The sequence below is a fragment of the Plodia interpunctella genome, chromosome 20 (assembly GCF_027563975.2).
Source record: "Plodia interpunctella isolate USDA-ARS_2022_Savannah chromosome 20, ilPloInte3.2, whole genome shotgun sequence".
In the NCBI taxonomy this organism is placed as follows: domain Eukaryota; kingdom Metazoa; phylum Arthropoda; class Insecta; order Lepidoptera; family Pyralidae; genus Plodia; species Plodia interpunctella.
This window is the reverse complement of record NC_071313.1, coordinates 2,364,946-2,381,184: the sequence shown is the minus strand read 5'-3', so window position 1 is coordinate 2,381,184 and position 16,239 is coordinate 2,364,946. Positions and strand designations below refer to the sequence as shown.

Below are 16,239 nucleotides of genomic sequence, written 5' to 3'. Positions count from 1 at the left end.
CTGAATCTCTAACGAGATCACCTTAAAATATGACTAACAGGTATGTAACTACAAATATTAAATAATTTTGTTATAATGTAGTTAAAAAAAAAGTGTTGTTCCATTCCACTTGACATTTGGCAACACTTTTTAATCATTGGGCAACACTGAAAATGTTGTCGCATGCAATTGTCTTGTCACTGTCAATGTCAGTAAGTGATTAAATGTGAAAAAATGGCGGCGGCACTTGTTAGTTCGGCTCGTCAGGGTAAATAAATTATTTTTTTAATGAAATTATACAAAATGATTCGTTATGAATGAAATCAGGTTTAATTTTGTACCTGTTATTACTTTTTTTACAATTTTAAACTTGTGAAACTTTGTTTATAATATGTGACGTTGCAGATCAGCTGTTTACAGGCTTAACCAATTTATTTATTTAATTTGTATTACTTTCCTTATATTTATCTTTGATTATATTTCCTAATAACGCGTTAAAAAATATTTACAGCTTTTAATTCACATAAAGTTATGCAATGTTGAGACAAATGCTAAAGTTCAAAGTTCAAACTTCAGTCATTTGTTTTGTTTTTGTGTTCTTGTCAACTTTTTATTTTTCTTCAGTGGGGAGGCTAACAAAGGCTGCCAGGCGTCTCTATAGCGATTATCCAAAAATAACTACTCATTACACAATCCACCCTAGGGATAAGGATCCAAGATGGAAAGGTATGATGTTTGTAACCTGTAGATATCATAATCAATTAGAAGTTATTTTTCCATTAAAAAATAATAATAATAAAATCTTGCTTCTGAAAAGTGGCTACTACAGTTAGCTTCTTTTATGCCTATAATAATTTCTAGAAAAAAAATATGGATCAAGTTAATCACAAAGTCACTTTAAATATACCCTTTTATTATTTATGTAAGTATATTACAAATGTGAATAAAATCTACTTGACATTAGACTATGTTAATTTATTAAAACTAAAGGCATGGTTAAAATTCCAGACAGAACTCTTATGGGTGAGTAAAAAGTATATCATATTAAAGTAGTTCTATTCATGGTCAGATGTGAGCATGGAGCGAGTTGCAGAGGAGACGGACATCCTCATCATCGGGGGAGGTCCGGCGGGCATGGCTGCTGCCATCAGAGCCCGGCAGATAGCAGAAGAAAAGGGAGCTGTGAGTATAACTTAAAAGAACTTTGTATGTCTCTTTTTATATCTTGTGTATTATTTACTTATTTGGGATGTCAAGCCCGGTTCGCATTTTGATTAGAATATGGTGGACCTCAGTGGCGAAGTGGTAAAGTGTTTGCCTCCGAACCGAGAGGTCCTGGGTTCAATCCCCGGTCGGGTCATGATGAAAAATGATCTTTTTCTGATTGGCCTTGGATGTTTATCTATATATGTATTTGTTATAAAATATAGTATCATTGAGTTCGTATCCCATAACACAAGTCTCGAACTTACTTTGGGGCTAGCTCAATCTGTGTGATTTGTATATTTATTTATTCCTAGTTCTTATATATTTATTTATATTTATGTGAGTGTTAAATAGAAATACTTGAACTTGCACTTCTTCTAACTAGATTGTGTACTTAACACCTGCACTTAATATTAATCAAAATGTGAACAGGGTCCAGACAAGCTTTAGATGGTATTCAGTCCTTTCATCACAATATTGTGTAAATTGGAGCTTTTGTATATAATTTTTTTAAACCACAATTTAGTTTGTAATATCCCATATTTTGGCGTATAGGATTTCTATACAAAGTGTATATTGGAATTGGAAAATTTTATGCCAAGGGTATATCGAAGTCCAAAGCTTCCTGACCCTTGTGTGCGGTCAGTTACTTTTTGTATACATATTTTATGTTTTGTGTTCCAATATTATATCATTAAGAGATAACAATACTCCTTTGGTAAACACATGCTGATAATGTTTAATTAAATGTTACGTCATTTTATGAACAACAACTTTTTTGATCATTCTTTGTAAAGGTAGTTTCTCTGAATAAGATCAGAGACTATGATAATAATACGATAATAAATCTCGAAACCAAGAAAACTGTACGATTTTTGCTATAAAATGTATCCACCAATGAAATTGGTTTATTTAGTTTTATTTATTAATTATCTTTTGCCCGCGGCTGCGCCCGCGTCAATTTCAAACAGAGATAATTGTTATACCTTATATCACCGCCCATTATTGGTCATCATTTGGGCGTTGATTATCGAAAAGCTTAACTTTATTTTAGTATTTTTGAATGAGGTTCTTTAACTATATGCATACCAAAATTCAGCAGCAGTCCAGCAGTTTAGCCGAGAAACAGACATAGACTTATAATATTAGTATGGATTTATGTCACGACATAACAGTTTAAACTCAAACTTAAAGATAAATAATTATTCTTAAATAAACCAACAAATTTATGATGAAGAAATTTTTTATATCTTCAGGAAGTTCGAGTGACGCTATTAGAGAAGGCAGCAGAAATCGGCGGGCACATTCTATCCGGAGCGTGCGTGGATCCCATAGCTCTCAACGAGCTCATCCCGGACTGGAAAGAGAAGGGGGCGCCAATGAACACCCCAGTCACATCCGACAAGTTTGGTTATTTGACCAAGTCTGGGAGGATACCCATTCCTGTTTTTCCAGGTTGGTTTATATTGATGCAGTGCTGCTTTAATTTTATAACCATGTCAATGTTAACACCAAGGTTTTAAAAAAACTATATTATTTACAAGAATGACAATCGATGCGCCGGGCTGATACACTTGCAGGTCTCGGATTCGATCCCCAATTATTAGCTTAAGATGGGAAATAATATTTTTTAAATAAGCCTGTCTGTATCTCGGCTAAATTGCTGGACTGCTGCTGAATTTTAGTATGCATATAGTTAAAGAACCTCATTGGGCTTGGATATTTATATACATATTGTTATGAAAATAGTATCATTGTGTTAGTATAGAGTTAGTATAGTATAGTAATATCATTACACAAATCTCGAACTTACTTAAGGGCTGACTTAATCTGTGTTATTTGTAATTTAATAATTTATAACTAATATAGGGATATATTAGTTATAAATTATTAAATTTAACATTTCCAAACCATCATTTCTGACATAGGAACAATAAACTGAAGAACAAAATATTGTTTAAATCATTTCAAGGTTACCAAAAATTCACACAACCTATCAAAAGCAGTTTGTACTATCAAAGCAGACTCTGTTTTACGACCTTACAACCTTCATAAGGGCATTGTTAATTAACTAAATCATCTATGAATTTAGTAACCAACTTCATTTAATATTATATAGGATTTTTCGACTTGTTTATAACCACGATTTAATGCAACTTATAACAAACTTTATTATGTATGTATATGTATTTTGTTACATCCTGTATTATAATAAATAGACTTACAAAAATTTAGTTTAAATACATATGTTTGTTCACAGTGTAATTTTTAATCATTTCAGGTTTACCCAACTACAACCATGGTAACTATGTGGTAAGATTGGGACACTTAGTGCGGTGGCTTGGAGAACAGGCGGAGGCAGTTGGAGCCGAGGTATGTATTAATTTATTATGTAACTATATTAATTTGATTTTTTATTTATGTGGACGCCAAGATTAGGTAAAATTCAGTTCAGTGAACTTCGTGTCAATGTACATTCAAACCTAATCATGTAAATGGTTTTTAGGTATCCCGTAAGTGTCGAACTTACTTTGGAGCTAATTCAATGCGTGTGATCTATCTATATATATAAAAGAAGAAAAGACACTGAATGACTGATTGACATATCAACACACAGTCCAAACCGCTGGGTCTAGAAACTACAAATTTAGCACGTAGGTTCCTTATGTGGTCTAGGATTGCACAAGAAAGGATTTTTCAAAATTCATTTTGTAAGGGGTTAATAAGGGGTTTCAGAGTTTGTATAAGAGAAACCAGATTAGTTATTATTATATATTCACAGTAGGGAAAATCAAGTTAGTTTGTTCGTATATAAGTTCTATCTATGTTCTCCAAGGTGTGGCCCGGCTGCGCAGCCGCAGACCTGATATTCAGAGAGGACGGGTCGCTGAAGGGCGTGGCGACCGGCGACGTGGGCGTCGCCAAGGACGGCAGCCCCAAGGACATGTTCGAGAGGGGCATGGAGTTCCATTCCAAGATCACCATATTTACTGAAGGTATTTGTTTGCTAATACCTTTATCGTACAACTAGTGGTTTCACCCGGCATCGCTCGGACAAAACCATAGAAAAAATATATACCTAAATCTTCCTCAAGTATCAAATTATTTGAAAAACGTACATCAAAATTCGTTGCGTAGTTTTAAATATCTAAGTTTTGTACTATGTACTACATAGTACAAATATATATATATATATATATATATATATATATATATATATATGTATAGATTTCAGATTAACTAATCCCTATACTAAAAAGTATACTGGTTTTCTCTAGTCAAAACCAAATAACGTAATATTAATATTATAGATAACATAAAAGTATTATTTTTGTCGGTGAAAGATATGGCTAAGCATGGGCTGCATGGGCTTAACCTTTAGACTTATGTAGATATGGCATCAACTTTTTTTAATGTGTACTTTATTTGAGAATTTTAATATTGGGACACCTGAATTTCAAACTTTTACATGTAAGGGGATTGTGCGCGGGGGGCTGGGAGGTGCGGGGAGGGAGTTCAAACAAGGGCTAAAAAATATATATACAGATATCATTTTAATTTTATAATTTTCATTCGTCACTTTTGATATTTTTTAATAACCCTGATTCCCAACGCTGTCCACCTGGCGGCTGTTTCGCCTTTAGCAAGGTCAAACCACTGTGATAATAGTATAAAATTATAAGAGAGAGAAGGAAAAGTAATAAATAAAATATATTTAGAAAAATATATATTATTAGCGGCCCGTCCCGGCTTCGCTTGGGTAAAAACATTATAAATTATACCCCTAAACTTTCCCCAGGAATTAGTTTATCTATTTGTGAAAACCGCATGAAAATCCGTGCAATAGTTTTTGAGTTTATCGCAAACAAACAGACAAGACAGACGCGGTAGAGACTTTGTTTTATAATATGTAAGGATTTGTTATTGTTTGTTGAAGATATTTTTCTAAATATAGGTATTATATTAACCCTTTCTACGCCACGGATTTTTCTTAAAAATGATCACCAGACGCCACGACCCAAAGATGCCTAATTTAAGTAGTGTTGAGAACATGAACTTATAAATAAAAGGACATATTAGTTTATTTATTTGTTTTTATTGGTCATATTATTGATCCCTTGAAATATTTAAGACAATAAATCAATCAGGAAACAAATCAGTATAACAAAAATAAAGTTACAAGCAAATTAATTTCGCATCACTAGTAGTCGGATATATGTGACTTTGGCGCATATTCATAGCATTCGCTTTCAAGTCTATAGTGAAGTGACAACTTCTGGTCTTTAAAATCGACAATTAAAAAAGTTTTATTATTATTTTATGTCAAACTACTAATGGAAAAATATGAGAAACAACCTAAATTGTGAATATTATTATTAATTGTGACAGACAGAGGAGTCTCAGTCATAGGGTCCCGTTTTTACTCTTTGGGTACGGAACCCTAAAAAAATATCAAAATCCGTTCATCCGTTAGGGAGCTAGGATGCCACAGACACGTCAAACTTAAAATATGCCTCTATTTGTGTCGTGGGTAAAAAAAGCGGAGAATAGAAATGTTTTTGTGTTGTCGTTTTTCACGCATGTTGTTTCACGTCATTATGGTTTATATATGTACACAATTTATTTAAAATTATCTTTGTATAGGTACTTACATGTTGATTTTCACATTGTAGATAGTCATTTTCAAATTTACAATCGTCAGCTCCTTCCAAAATCCTTATTAATTCTTCTGCAGAAGTCATTTCTACTGACACGCGAATAAAGTGACAGAAACACCTAATTAAATAAGTAACATAATATTTCGAAGGTAGACTATTAAAACGGGTATCGGTAATCTTTTTCAAACACCTACATAGACACCACAAAATAAGTTGTTCGAGAAATATCCATCGCCTCTGACGTCACTTCCTGTCGTATCAATCCGACATTGGCGTACGAGATTCATTAATTTTAAGTTACTATAGTGTTGTAAACTTACTATTTAATTTATAAGATTTGTGGAAATGAAGGAAGTTATGCTAAATTTACGATGTAAAATATAATAAATTGATAATATGCTTTGTTGCCGTATAGATATATAGCGTTTTGGTTTTGTTTTCATATTGATTTGAATACATAAAATCATGGGATTGTTATTTTTTGTAGATTTACTGTTGTTCAATTGGCATATCACTAAAGTCTTATATATCTGACGTGGGCGCTCCATATTTAAATAAATATTACTTCAGTTTGGACTTAAAAATAGGGGTCAAAAAGATGGAAATTTGAAGGGCACGACTTTTGTTTGTCACATATATTACTGTGTTTTGTTTGTCACATATAGACTGTGGCGTTTAAAGGGTTAAAAGTAAGTAAACTGATCTGGAATATGAATTTAAAATATTTATGATATTGACTTCTAATTTAATTAATTTGCCAGGATGTCACGGACACTTGACTAAAGTGCTGTCCAGTAAATACAACCTCAGGGAGAACAGTGAGCCACAGAGCTACGGCATCGGGTTGAAGGAACTATGGGAAGTTGCACCAGAAGTAAGTTTAATTATTATTTATTTGTTTATTTATGTACACAATATAATAGTCTAAATATAAAACTTACAAATTGTAAATTAAGTACAGAGGTACCACTTATTTCTATAGAAATTTCTTTCAGTCGACTCAGACTCTCGAAAGAAAAATAGAAAAAAAAGAGGCATTATGATATTATTTATTTATTTATAGGACAGGAATAACAGCGTTTTTAAAAAACAAAAAATAACAAAATTTTGGTTTAGTTTAACCTGCTTCCGCTTGTCTCACAGTCTGTAATTTCTCCACGTCGCGTCAATTTCCATGACAATGCATTATTATATCAGAGCATCACCAGATGGTGTACCCAGGTCCGACGAGGGAACTCCTTAGCGGTTTATTGCACGGGGCCATGTCTTTTTTTGTCACGCGTTCATTATAACAAGATTTCCGTGACGACGAATAAAAGCTTGTGTCAAAAAATTAAGATTTTTGTCAAAATTTTCAGAACCATAAGCCCGGTTTAGTTGAACATACCATTGGTTGGCCATTAGACAAGAACACATACGGTGGCTCCTTCATCTACCATCTGAATGTGGCTGAAGGGGAAGGCCCACTAGTGGCCGTGGGCTTCGTCGTGGGGCTGGACTACTCCAACCCTTACATCAGTCCCTTCAGGGAGTTCCAGCGGTTTAAGTTACATCCCTATATCAAGCCTATGTTTGAAGGTGAGTTTTATTATATTGATTTAAAATGAGTTTTAATTATAAATTTTCTCGCAATCGAAGTGGAAAGCATATTAAACTTTTTTGTAAAGTGATACTTAAAATAGAGGTGACTTCAAAACACAGGTCACAATTAACTAAGCATTAACTATTCCCTCAACACGTACTATTAACGATATAAATATTTGGATTTAACTATCCAAATATTTATATCGTTCTTTGCTTTACTGTCTTGATGTAAATTTATATAAAAAATATAAATGTTCGCTTTACTGTCTGTGTTTGTGTTTCTATGCTTGAGAGTTTGTATGTTTGAGGCGGATAATCTCCGAAAGTAAGCCGCATGGCGCCAGAGAGATGGGCCAGAAGAGTGACTACCTGGGTCCCGACTGATGGGAAAAGATCGCAAGGCAAGCCGAAGGTGCGATGGTCTGACGAACTGGCGAGGAATAGAAGTGTTTGGAAACAATGAGGGGAGGCTTTTGTCCAGCAGTGGGACCTGAGAGCTACATAAAAAAATAAAAAAATCTCCGAAAATACCGAATCAATTTTAAAAATTCTTTCATGATTTGAAAGGTATATTATCCAAGATTGTTATAGGCTATATTTTTTCTCAAAATTCCCATGGGAGCGAAACCCCGGGCAACATCTAGTAATAAATATATAGGGCCGAGTTCGCCCCAAAGTAGGTTCGAAACTTATGTTGTGGGATACTAACTCAACAATATTATCCTACTAATAATATAAATGCGGAAGTAAGTTTGTTACTTGTTACTTTTTCATGCTCTATCTACTCAACCAATTCTTGAAATTTCGTATACATGTAGTTTGAAGTTTGAAGGAGAGAGACCTTTCATTCCGGAAAAGAAACTGTTCCGGTGAAAAATTTACGCGGGTGAAGTTGCGGACAACAGCTAGTATTCTATAACAAATACATTTTACGGGGTTACTGATACAAATGCAAAACTTCGTAAAGACTATTTGGGTGCATCAAAACGAGCAACTTTTATTCTACGACTATTCGTGATTCGTAGTTTTATTTTTCTCACATCTATACTCTGTAATAGCCAAGCAACACGAGGCAGAAACAGTAGGGTTTTATAGAAACGACATTAAAATTTAAAAAAAGTAATTTTTATTTATTTATTCGTTTAGACAAAAATCGTAGAACAAAATATGTCAGTCTCTATGTACCTTATGCACCTCTGGGGGGTTATATGTAAACATGTATTGTAGCGGTCTGTAATTTTATAGATAGGTTCTTCAAATAAAATGACTATTTAGAAGAAATAGATTAATTATTGAGACAAGAGTACATTGCTCAAGGATACGAAGGTGAATCTTGACGTGTTCGTCGATCTCGGATTTGTTCGGCATCGCTCGGATCGCCACCAATAAACGTGTGAGTGTATCGCAGGCGGCACTCGTATAGCGTACGGCGCCCGCGCGCTGGTGGAGGGCGGCTGGCAATGCGTGCCCGCGTGCGCGTTCCCGGGCGGCGTGTTGGCGGGCGACGCGGCCGGCTTCCTCAATGTGCCGCGCATCAAGGGCACGCACAACGCTATGTACAGCGGTGAGACCTTTACTACAACTATATTCTACAATATTTGCGATATAAGACCATTCATTCAGCATCGTTCGTTCATTCATTCATTCATCATTTGTCCATCTTTCGTTCGTTAATTCGTTCATTCATTCATTCTTTCACTCTCTCACTCACTCATTCAGTCACTCATTCTCTCATTCATTCAGCCACTAGAAATTCTGTCATTCGTTCATTCACTCACATATTCAGCCACTCATTAATTCATTAATTCATTCCCTCATTCATTCATTTATTCACTCAATCATTCTACAAAAACGGATGGAAAAGACCAAAGACAAGGATATATGACACGTTAGTGGGGAGGTTTTTGCCCAACAGTAGGACATGATATAGCTCATTAATAAAAAAATGGTATTTGTAACAATATGGTATCTGTAACAAATCGCAGGCATGTTAGCCGCGGAGACGGCGATGGAGCTCATAGAGTCTGGCGAGGCGACTCATGACAGCGGCGTGGTGCCCCGCGCCTACGAGGACAAGCTGCGGAACTCCTTCGTCTTCAAGGAGCTCAAGGTAATTAACTATGTTTTGGTTCATCATGACTATCTCAACTGATATCATAAATGGGAAAGTAAGTTTGTTGCTTCAACGGCTTTTACAGCTAAAAGCGGCAGTGGACCCGAGTCTATTCATCTCTCTCTATCTCATCTTCACAAGTTCAAATCGGGGTAAATCCTACTAATATTGTAAATGCGAAAGTTTGTGAGGATGTATGTGTGTATGTTTGTTACTCTTTCGGATTCTTATGAAATTTGATACACAGGTAGAATATAACCTGGAATCACACTTAAGGTACTTTTTATCCCGAAATTCCACAGGAGCACCAGGGCGCAGCTAGTTAACTAGACTATTTTGAATATGAACCATAAATTTTTAATTATGCCAAAAAAATTAAGTCATAGGCAAAAAAAAAATAAATAAAAAAGAATTGCCAGAATTTATCAATGAAAATCGACTTTGTGTGAACCGCTGCACTGAACCTACCTTTACTATGAATCAAAATCAAAAAATCTTATTTGTTCTTTTTTTCTAAATCTTTATCTTTATTATAACCAATTATTATAGATTTTTTGAATAAATTTCGATTTTTTATGTTTTGACTATGCACATATGATCAGTAATAGGTACTGATAGCCCCATTTTATTTTTTGGCATAATTAAAAAATTATGGTGTATAGCTGTGATTTTATAAAAATCCACTTGAAAATTTTCATATTTTGTGCTTGTTTATTTAAAGTATACTATTTATTAGTATATTCCTTATGGTGTGATACCTTATTATTTATAACAGATTTATTTATATTTATAACCATTTCACAATATAAAAAATTTCCAATTTTGGATCGTATTGATTATTATAGTATAATACGTTTGCAGCAAGTCCGCAACTGCCGGCCATCGTTCCACACGAAGCTAGGCTTGTTCGGCGGCGTTGCTTACTCAGCTTTTTCCACGTTGGTGCGGGGCAAGGAGCCTTGGACTCTCAGCCATGGAGGTAAGCTTGACTCAGACTATGCTATAGCGGATTTATATAATGTTGTCGTTAGTTTTAAGTATTTTCTTATTTTCTAATTATTTTGTCAGTTTTATTTTTCATTTGTGTAAAGTGAATGATATACAAAAGCATAGGTTTGCCAACGAAATATGGAACGTAGTATGCTTGTAGAAAAACTTGCTATTACTGATGAAGCTGAAACAGCAAGAAAGAGGGATCTGAGTATAAGCAAAACGAGTAACGGAATGGATTCCTACCGTTTTTTAAGAAAACGATTGAAAATATGTTTATTTAGTATATTTTAATAGAAAAAAATATATTAAACTTAGTACAATACTCAAGCAACAAATTGGCGCCGCTCATTTTTTAATTTTTTTTTGTCATGTTCAAATAAAACACCTGTATTTTTTTTATCAATATGTATATGTACAGGAGGTCTTTGCCCAGCAGTGGGACACATCAAAAGGCTAATAATGACATATCAAAAATAAATATATGTACGTATAAGTTCACTGGATTTATTACATACATTTTTTATATTTTTTATCAACGTATGCTAATGCAAAGTAATAGCTAGAAAAATGTACGATTTGATAATGAATGGTATGATTCGAGGCGCCGACCACTCCAAGCTGAAGCCCGCCAAGGACTGCCAGCCCATTGAGTACCCCAAGCCGGACGGCGTCATCACATTCGATCTCTTGTCCTCCGTATCGTTGACAGGTATTTTATTAGATACACAACAAGTAAATAACTTGTTACTGAAATTTACCAATCCACTAGAGCCTATTCAAAGCAGAATTTTCAAGCGTTTTGATTCCGCCGTCATTACCGTCCTTCAAAATAAAGAACCGTTATAAAATTTAAAAAATCAAACATTAGTAAAAATTTACACAGATTATTATTTATAAATTAGAATAGTAAAAATAACCTTTACTTTGTTGAAATTTGAAGGAATGACGGTTATCGAAATGCTCAAAAATTCACCCAGCAGAAGAATGCTGTCATTCTTGTTCCCACTGTTGGGTGAATGATGATGTATGGTATCACACAGATCGAGCAATCCATGACCCAGGTCAATCTGAAAAATAATTCTCCATCTTGAGTTGACCGGAGGTCGAATCAACAAATAAATAAAAAAAAAATCGAATGTCAGTGTTTGGACGCTATTTATCCACGAAATAATAAATATTATTTAGAAAAAAAAAATTTAAGTATGTAAAAAAATAATAAGAAAGTAAATAATATGAATAACAATGAAAATAAAGAAAAAAATATTTTTTTTAGATAAATCGCTGAAAATATTTTTTATTTTTTATTATCGCAGGCACCAACCACGAGGCGGACCAGCCGCCGCACCTCACGCTCAAAGACGACTCCGTTCCTGTCAAAAATAACCTCGGCATTTACGACGGACCCGAGGCGAGGTTCTGTCCTGCAGGTTAGTTACATTCAGTTCAGGGCCCTACCCTTTGTCTGTGAGACTGTATAATAAATTGGCCAACGATATAAAATCTGAATATATATCTTTAATAAATAAATAAATAAATATTGGGACAAATCACACAGAATGAGCTGGCCCCAAAGTAAGTTCGAGACATGTGTGAGAAATGGGATACTAACTCAACGATACCATATTTTATAATAAATACATATATAAATAAATAAATATATAAATATATTAGGACAAATCGCACGGATAGAGCTAGCCCTAAAGTTATATACTAAGTAAGTTCTATATTTGTGTTATGCTTTAGATAAACATACAAAACCCGGGCCAATTGGAAAATTATCATTTTCCATCATGACCCGACCGGGGATCGAACCCGGGACCTCTCGGTTCAGAGGCAAGCACTTTACCACTGCGCCACCGAGGTCGTCAATCATCTATATTCACATACTCTATACATCTAATAAAACTGTAAGTGGGCTATGTTTTTTCGCGCAAAACCTAAAAACTACTGGATGGAATTTGATGAGGTTCTTTCAGTTGTACAGCAGACGGTCTAACTTGTTTCATCGCGATATATTGCTTAGAACCCGATATATTGACATTGATACTTATCAATGTTAACATCTCGGGTTCTAAGTGCGCTCAGGGTATGAGCTGACACGGGCGAAGGCGCGGAAAAAAGCTAGTTAAATAATAAAAGGACGTTTTGTTGGTTATTAAAAGAATCATCTGCGCTACTCCATCGAAGAATACCTCGCATAAATATTTGTCTATCTCCCTCTCGCACACTATAATGCCTGCAAAGGTGCTATAACACTATCCTACTAATATTGTAAATGCGAAAGTTTATGTGTATGTATGTGTGTAAGTTTGTTACTCTTTCGCTCAATATCAGCTGGACGGATTTTTTATTTGGTACACGTTTAGAATATAACCTGGAATAACACATGGCCAAAGCCTCGAAGGTTGTTATAAACAGATTTAAATCACATACATGTGTAATGCAATGAAAATAAATAAATGCATGTGTTCGTAATTATTTAAAATAAATACTTAGCTTTTTATGCACAGCGCCATCTACTTTATAAAGGGCCGTTTACTTTCCATCTTTTTGACTAATTGCAATATGTACGAGTATCTAGAACTTGGTTAAATTATTGTAATAATAAATATTGTATTCTTTTTTTCAGGTGTATACGAATACGTACCGATGGAGACTGGAGATGGCCAAAGACTACAAATAAACGCACAAAACTGCATTCACTGTAAGTTCATTCTTAATGACCTACGAAGTTTTGACAATAAATAGTTGATTGTTGTGTTGAACAGAGGAACTTTGAAAGTCATCTAGACTATTCAAATCTTTCATCAAATGTTATAAAACAAACTTTTCTGCCGCGTCGGTCTGCTTGTTCGCGACAATCTCAAAAACTACTACACGGATTTTCATCGGTTTTCAACATTAGATAGTGTGATTCCTGAGGAAGGAGTGTATATTTTTTTATGTTTTTACCTGAGCGAGGCCAGGGTGGGCCGCTAGTTGGCTGATAAAAAATACTACTCGTAAGTAACTACTTAAAGGATGCAAATTTGCTAGTCGGATTCTCGTATATTTTGTTTGGTTGTTTTCTCTTTCATTTCGCATGTTCGGGGCTGTGACGCCGCGAAGCCCCGGCTCAGCGTAAAAAATTTAAACATTCGTCTGTGTTTTTACAACCTTTTGTAGTTGCCCATCAGCTGCCTAGAATATGTGTGACTTAGACTTTGATGCATCGTAAGACATCCATATATAGGAGGATAAGTAGTGGTCCTATTCTGGGGCGGAACCACACGTCACAATATGTCTTTGTCTGTAGTATAGAGCGTACATGAATTAATTGATTTCTATACTAAAATAGACCTATTTCTCAGGTAAGACGTGCGACATTAAAGATCCATCGCAGAACATCAACTGGGTGGTGCCGGAGGGCGGCGGCGGTCCCGCCTACAACGGAATGTAAACTCAATTGCTATAGTAAAAAGAGTGATATTTCTCTGAAATATACTATGCAAATAATATGAATATGAAAGCTACAACGGAATAACAACTTTCAGTCAACAGTCAACTCCAACAGAATATAAAATCTTCAATCTAATGTCATAAAGGTTAAATTTCATTAATTGTAAAATCAGTCAACATTATCAGTAGTGAAATGCAAACTTTCAGTTTTATATTATAAGGACTAAATTTCATTGACCTATACTAGCGTAATACACGCATCAACGGAGTGTAAACTTACTGTCTGATGTGATAAGGGTTATAATTCATTAAACAGTTAAATAAAAAATAAAACTTTTATACAAGGTCGAAATATTTGTCTTGGTTTTATAATAATGAACTTTATTTCGAGGGAGTAAAGTTTAATTTCATCTGCGCAATATTGCTGGTAAGTTTGATTCATGTAGATGGTGTTCCAAAAATATATACTATATATTGTATTTTGAATGCAGATTTGGATAATATATGAAGTGCTCGTATACAATTCATTGTAAATATAATTTTAAGCTAGTCTGTTTTTGAAGATTTTATAATTTAGATACAGAATTATTTTTGTGAATAAGTTACAAAGTGGACATAGAGAAATCAATACTATGTGGTGGATTTTTTGAGATAATATATTTGTTTCAAAAAGAATTCATGTCACGTCAAATTCCCTTTTTAGTTAAGTATCTCAGACTAAAAATAATTTAAAAGAAAATTATATTTTACAAAAGATATCTATAATACTATTATCTACTAGATGACAATCTGGGTGCCATGGTTACAAATCGAAGCCATTGCCACGTCCATTTTAATAAACTGCTTACATCTTATTCTAGTGCTGCCCTCTGGCGTAATGACATCGCAGTAATATTCCCAAATGCAAAGTAAACAAGCATAGCCAATTGAGATAGAAAATTTCTTTACAACTTTCCTATAATGCGGCACGACAGGCGTTGTAAAACCGAGCACATGATGAGGGACAAAACTTATTAGCGCTCTGTCCCGTTTCCTCTATTGTATTTCTATTATGTGTTACTCTTTCTTGTTTGTTTCTATTTTTCTAGCGAAACGAACAATATGACGAGGTTTCGTTTTCTTTACTTGTTCAAACAGTTAAGTTCGTTCATATAGAACATAGTATGTGTTATAAGTGTAACATAACGCTAATATTGCATGCCTGTAAGGGTAAACTGTTGAAACTATAGTATTGTATGTGCCACACCTTGTACTGCAATAAACATATTTGAGTTTGAGTTTGTCTACGAATATACCCTATTGGGAGTGAGTTCGTGGTCACCGTGTTTAATTACTTTCGAGATTAATTTTGATCACATATCTTCATCAATCTTCATCAATTTCGAATTTCGAAGGTTTCTTCAATATCCACTGTAAAAATGATATGTATATCCAACCGTTAATATAATTATTGTATTGAAGAATCTAGGAACGTTTTATACATTTTTTAAATAGAATTTTTGTAAAAAAATTAGGGTCCAAATATATGAGCTTCGTCCGCTCATAAACAAATAAAAAAAAACTGTCGTAAAAGAACGTGTTCATAATAATTTAGCGAAATCTATAGAGCATTAGTTATAAGTGTTATTTTGTATAAGAGTTTACCTCTAATAAATTATTTTTACAAATCATGTTGTTTTTTAATTTAACTTTGTTACAAAAACATGTATGAGGCTTTTTCTACCAGTCAACAAATAGGTGATCCAGAGAGAAAATAATATTATTGGGATGAGTACAAATCAAAGAAACTTTTTAGTATTTTATATTTTTCCGATTTTTTTAATTCATGATTGTTTTGATCAAATTGCAAGAAGCACCACTGTTTATCATGGAATTAGTAGGTACGAAGTATTTACTAAATCCATGCTCGAGATAGATCACTAATGTGTTTATATCTGTGAGATAGACACAATGTTTTTATATCTGTGGAGATAGATACAGCATGTACTTATTAAATCCATGAAGTACTTATTAAATCCATAATCCAAATTTTTTTTTCTATGGATGTATCTCACATTTACAGAAAAAAAAATGTTTTTTTCTTTCGTGTCTATGGAATAAGCGCAAACGATGTGCAAAGTGCAACAACGAACCAAAGATTTCGATAAGGATAAGTACGCAAGTACCTATAAACTTTCAGAAATAGAGAGAGAGATGAAATGTTTTATATATGTGCGAGAGAGAGATAAATCTCCCGCCAGCCGCCGTCGAACCATCATTCGTAACCGA

At 34.1% G+C, this 16,239-nt stretch overlaps 1 protein-coding gene across 1 annotated transcript; it reads left to right on the top strand.

Moving 5' to 3' along the window:
* Positions 1–147: 147 nt before the first annotated feature.
* Etf-QO (Electron transfer flavoprotein-ubiquinone oxidoreductase) lies at positions 148–15,641 on the top strand. The gene is made up of 15 exons (XM_053760382.1): positions 148–247; positions 604–705; positions 1,049–1,161; positions 2,442–2,640; positions 3,467–3,558; positions 4,022–4,181; positions 6,605–6,717; positions 7,202–7,421; positions 8,836–8,991; positions 9,413–9,537; positions 10,402–10,519; positions 11,135–11,242; positions 11,847–11,960; positions 13,163–13,237; positions 13,884–15,641. Exons 1-15 carry the CDS (start codon positions 214–216, stop codon positions 13,970–13,972), a joined length of 1,818 nt encoding a protein of 605 aa, XP_053616357.1. The 5' UTR covers positions 148–213; the 3' UTR covers positions 13,973–15,641.
* The last annotated feature ends 598 nt before the right edge of the window (positions 15,642–16,239 follow it).

Bases quoted from the DNA above. Each gene is read 5' to 3' on its own strand.
- Etf-QO (XM_053760382.1), top strand. From the start codon at position 214: ATGGCGGCGGCACTTGTTAGTTCGGCTCGTCAGG. The intron at 2,641-3,466 runs GTTGGTTTATAT...TAATCATTTCAG, and splicing joins ACCCATTCCTGTTTTTCCAG to GTTTACCCAACTACAACCAT. The intron at 9,538-10,401 runs GTAATTAACTAT...ATACGTTTGCAG, and splicing joins TCGTCTTCAAGGAGCTCAAG to CAAGTCCGCAACTGCCGGCC.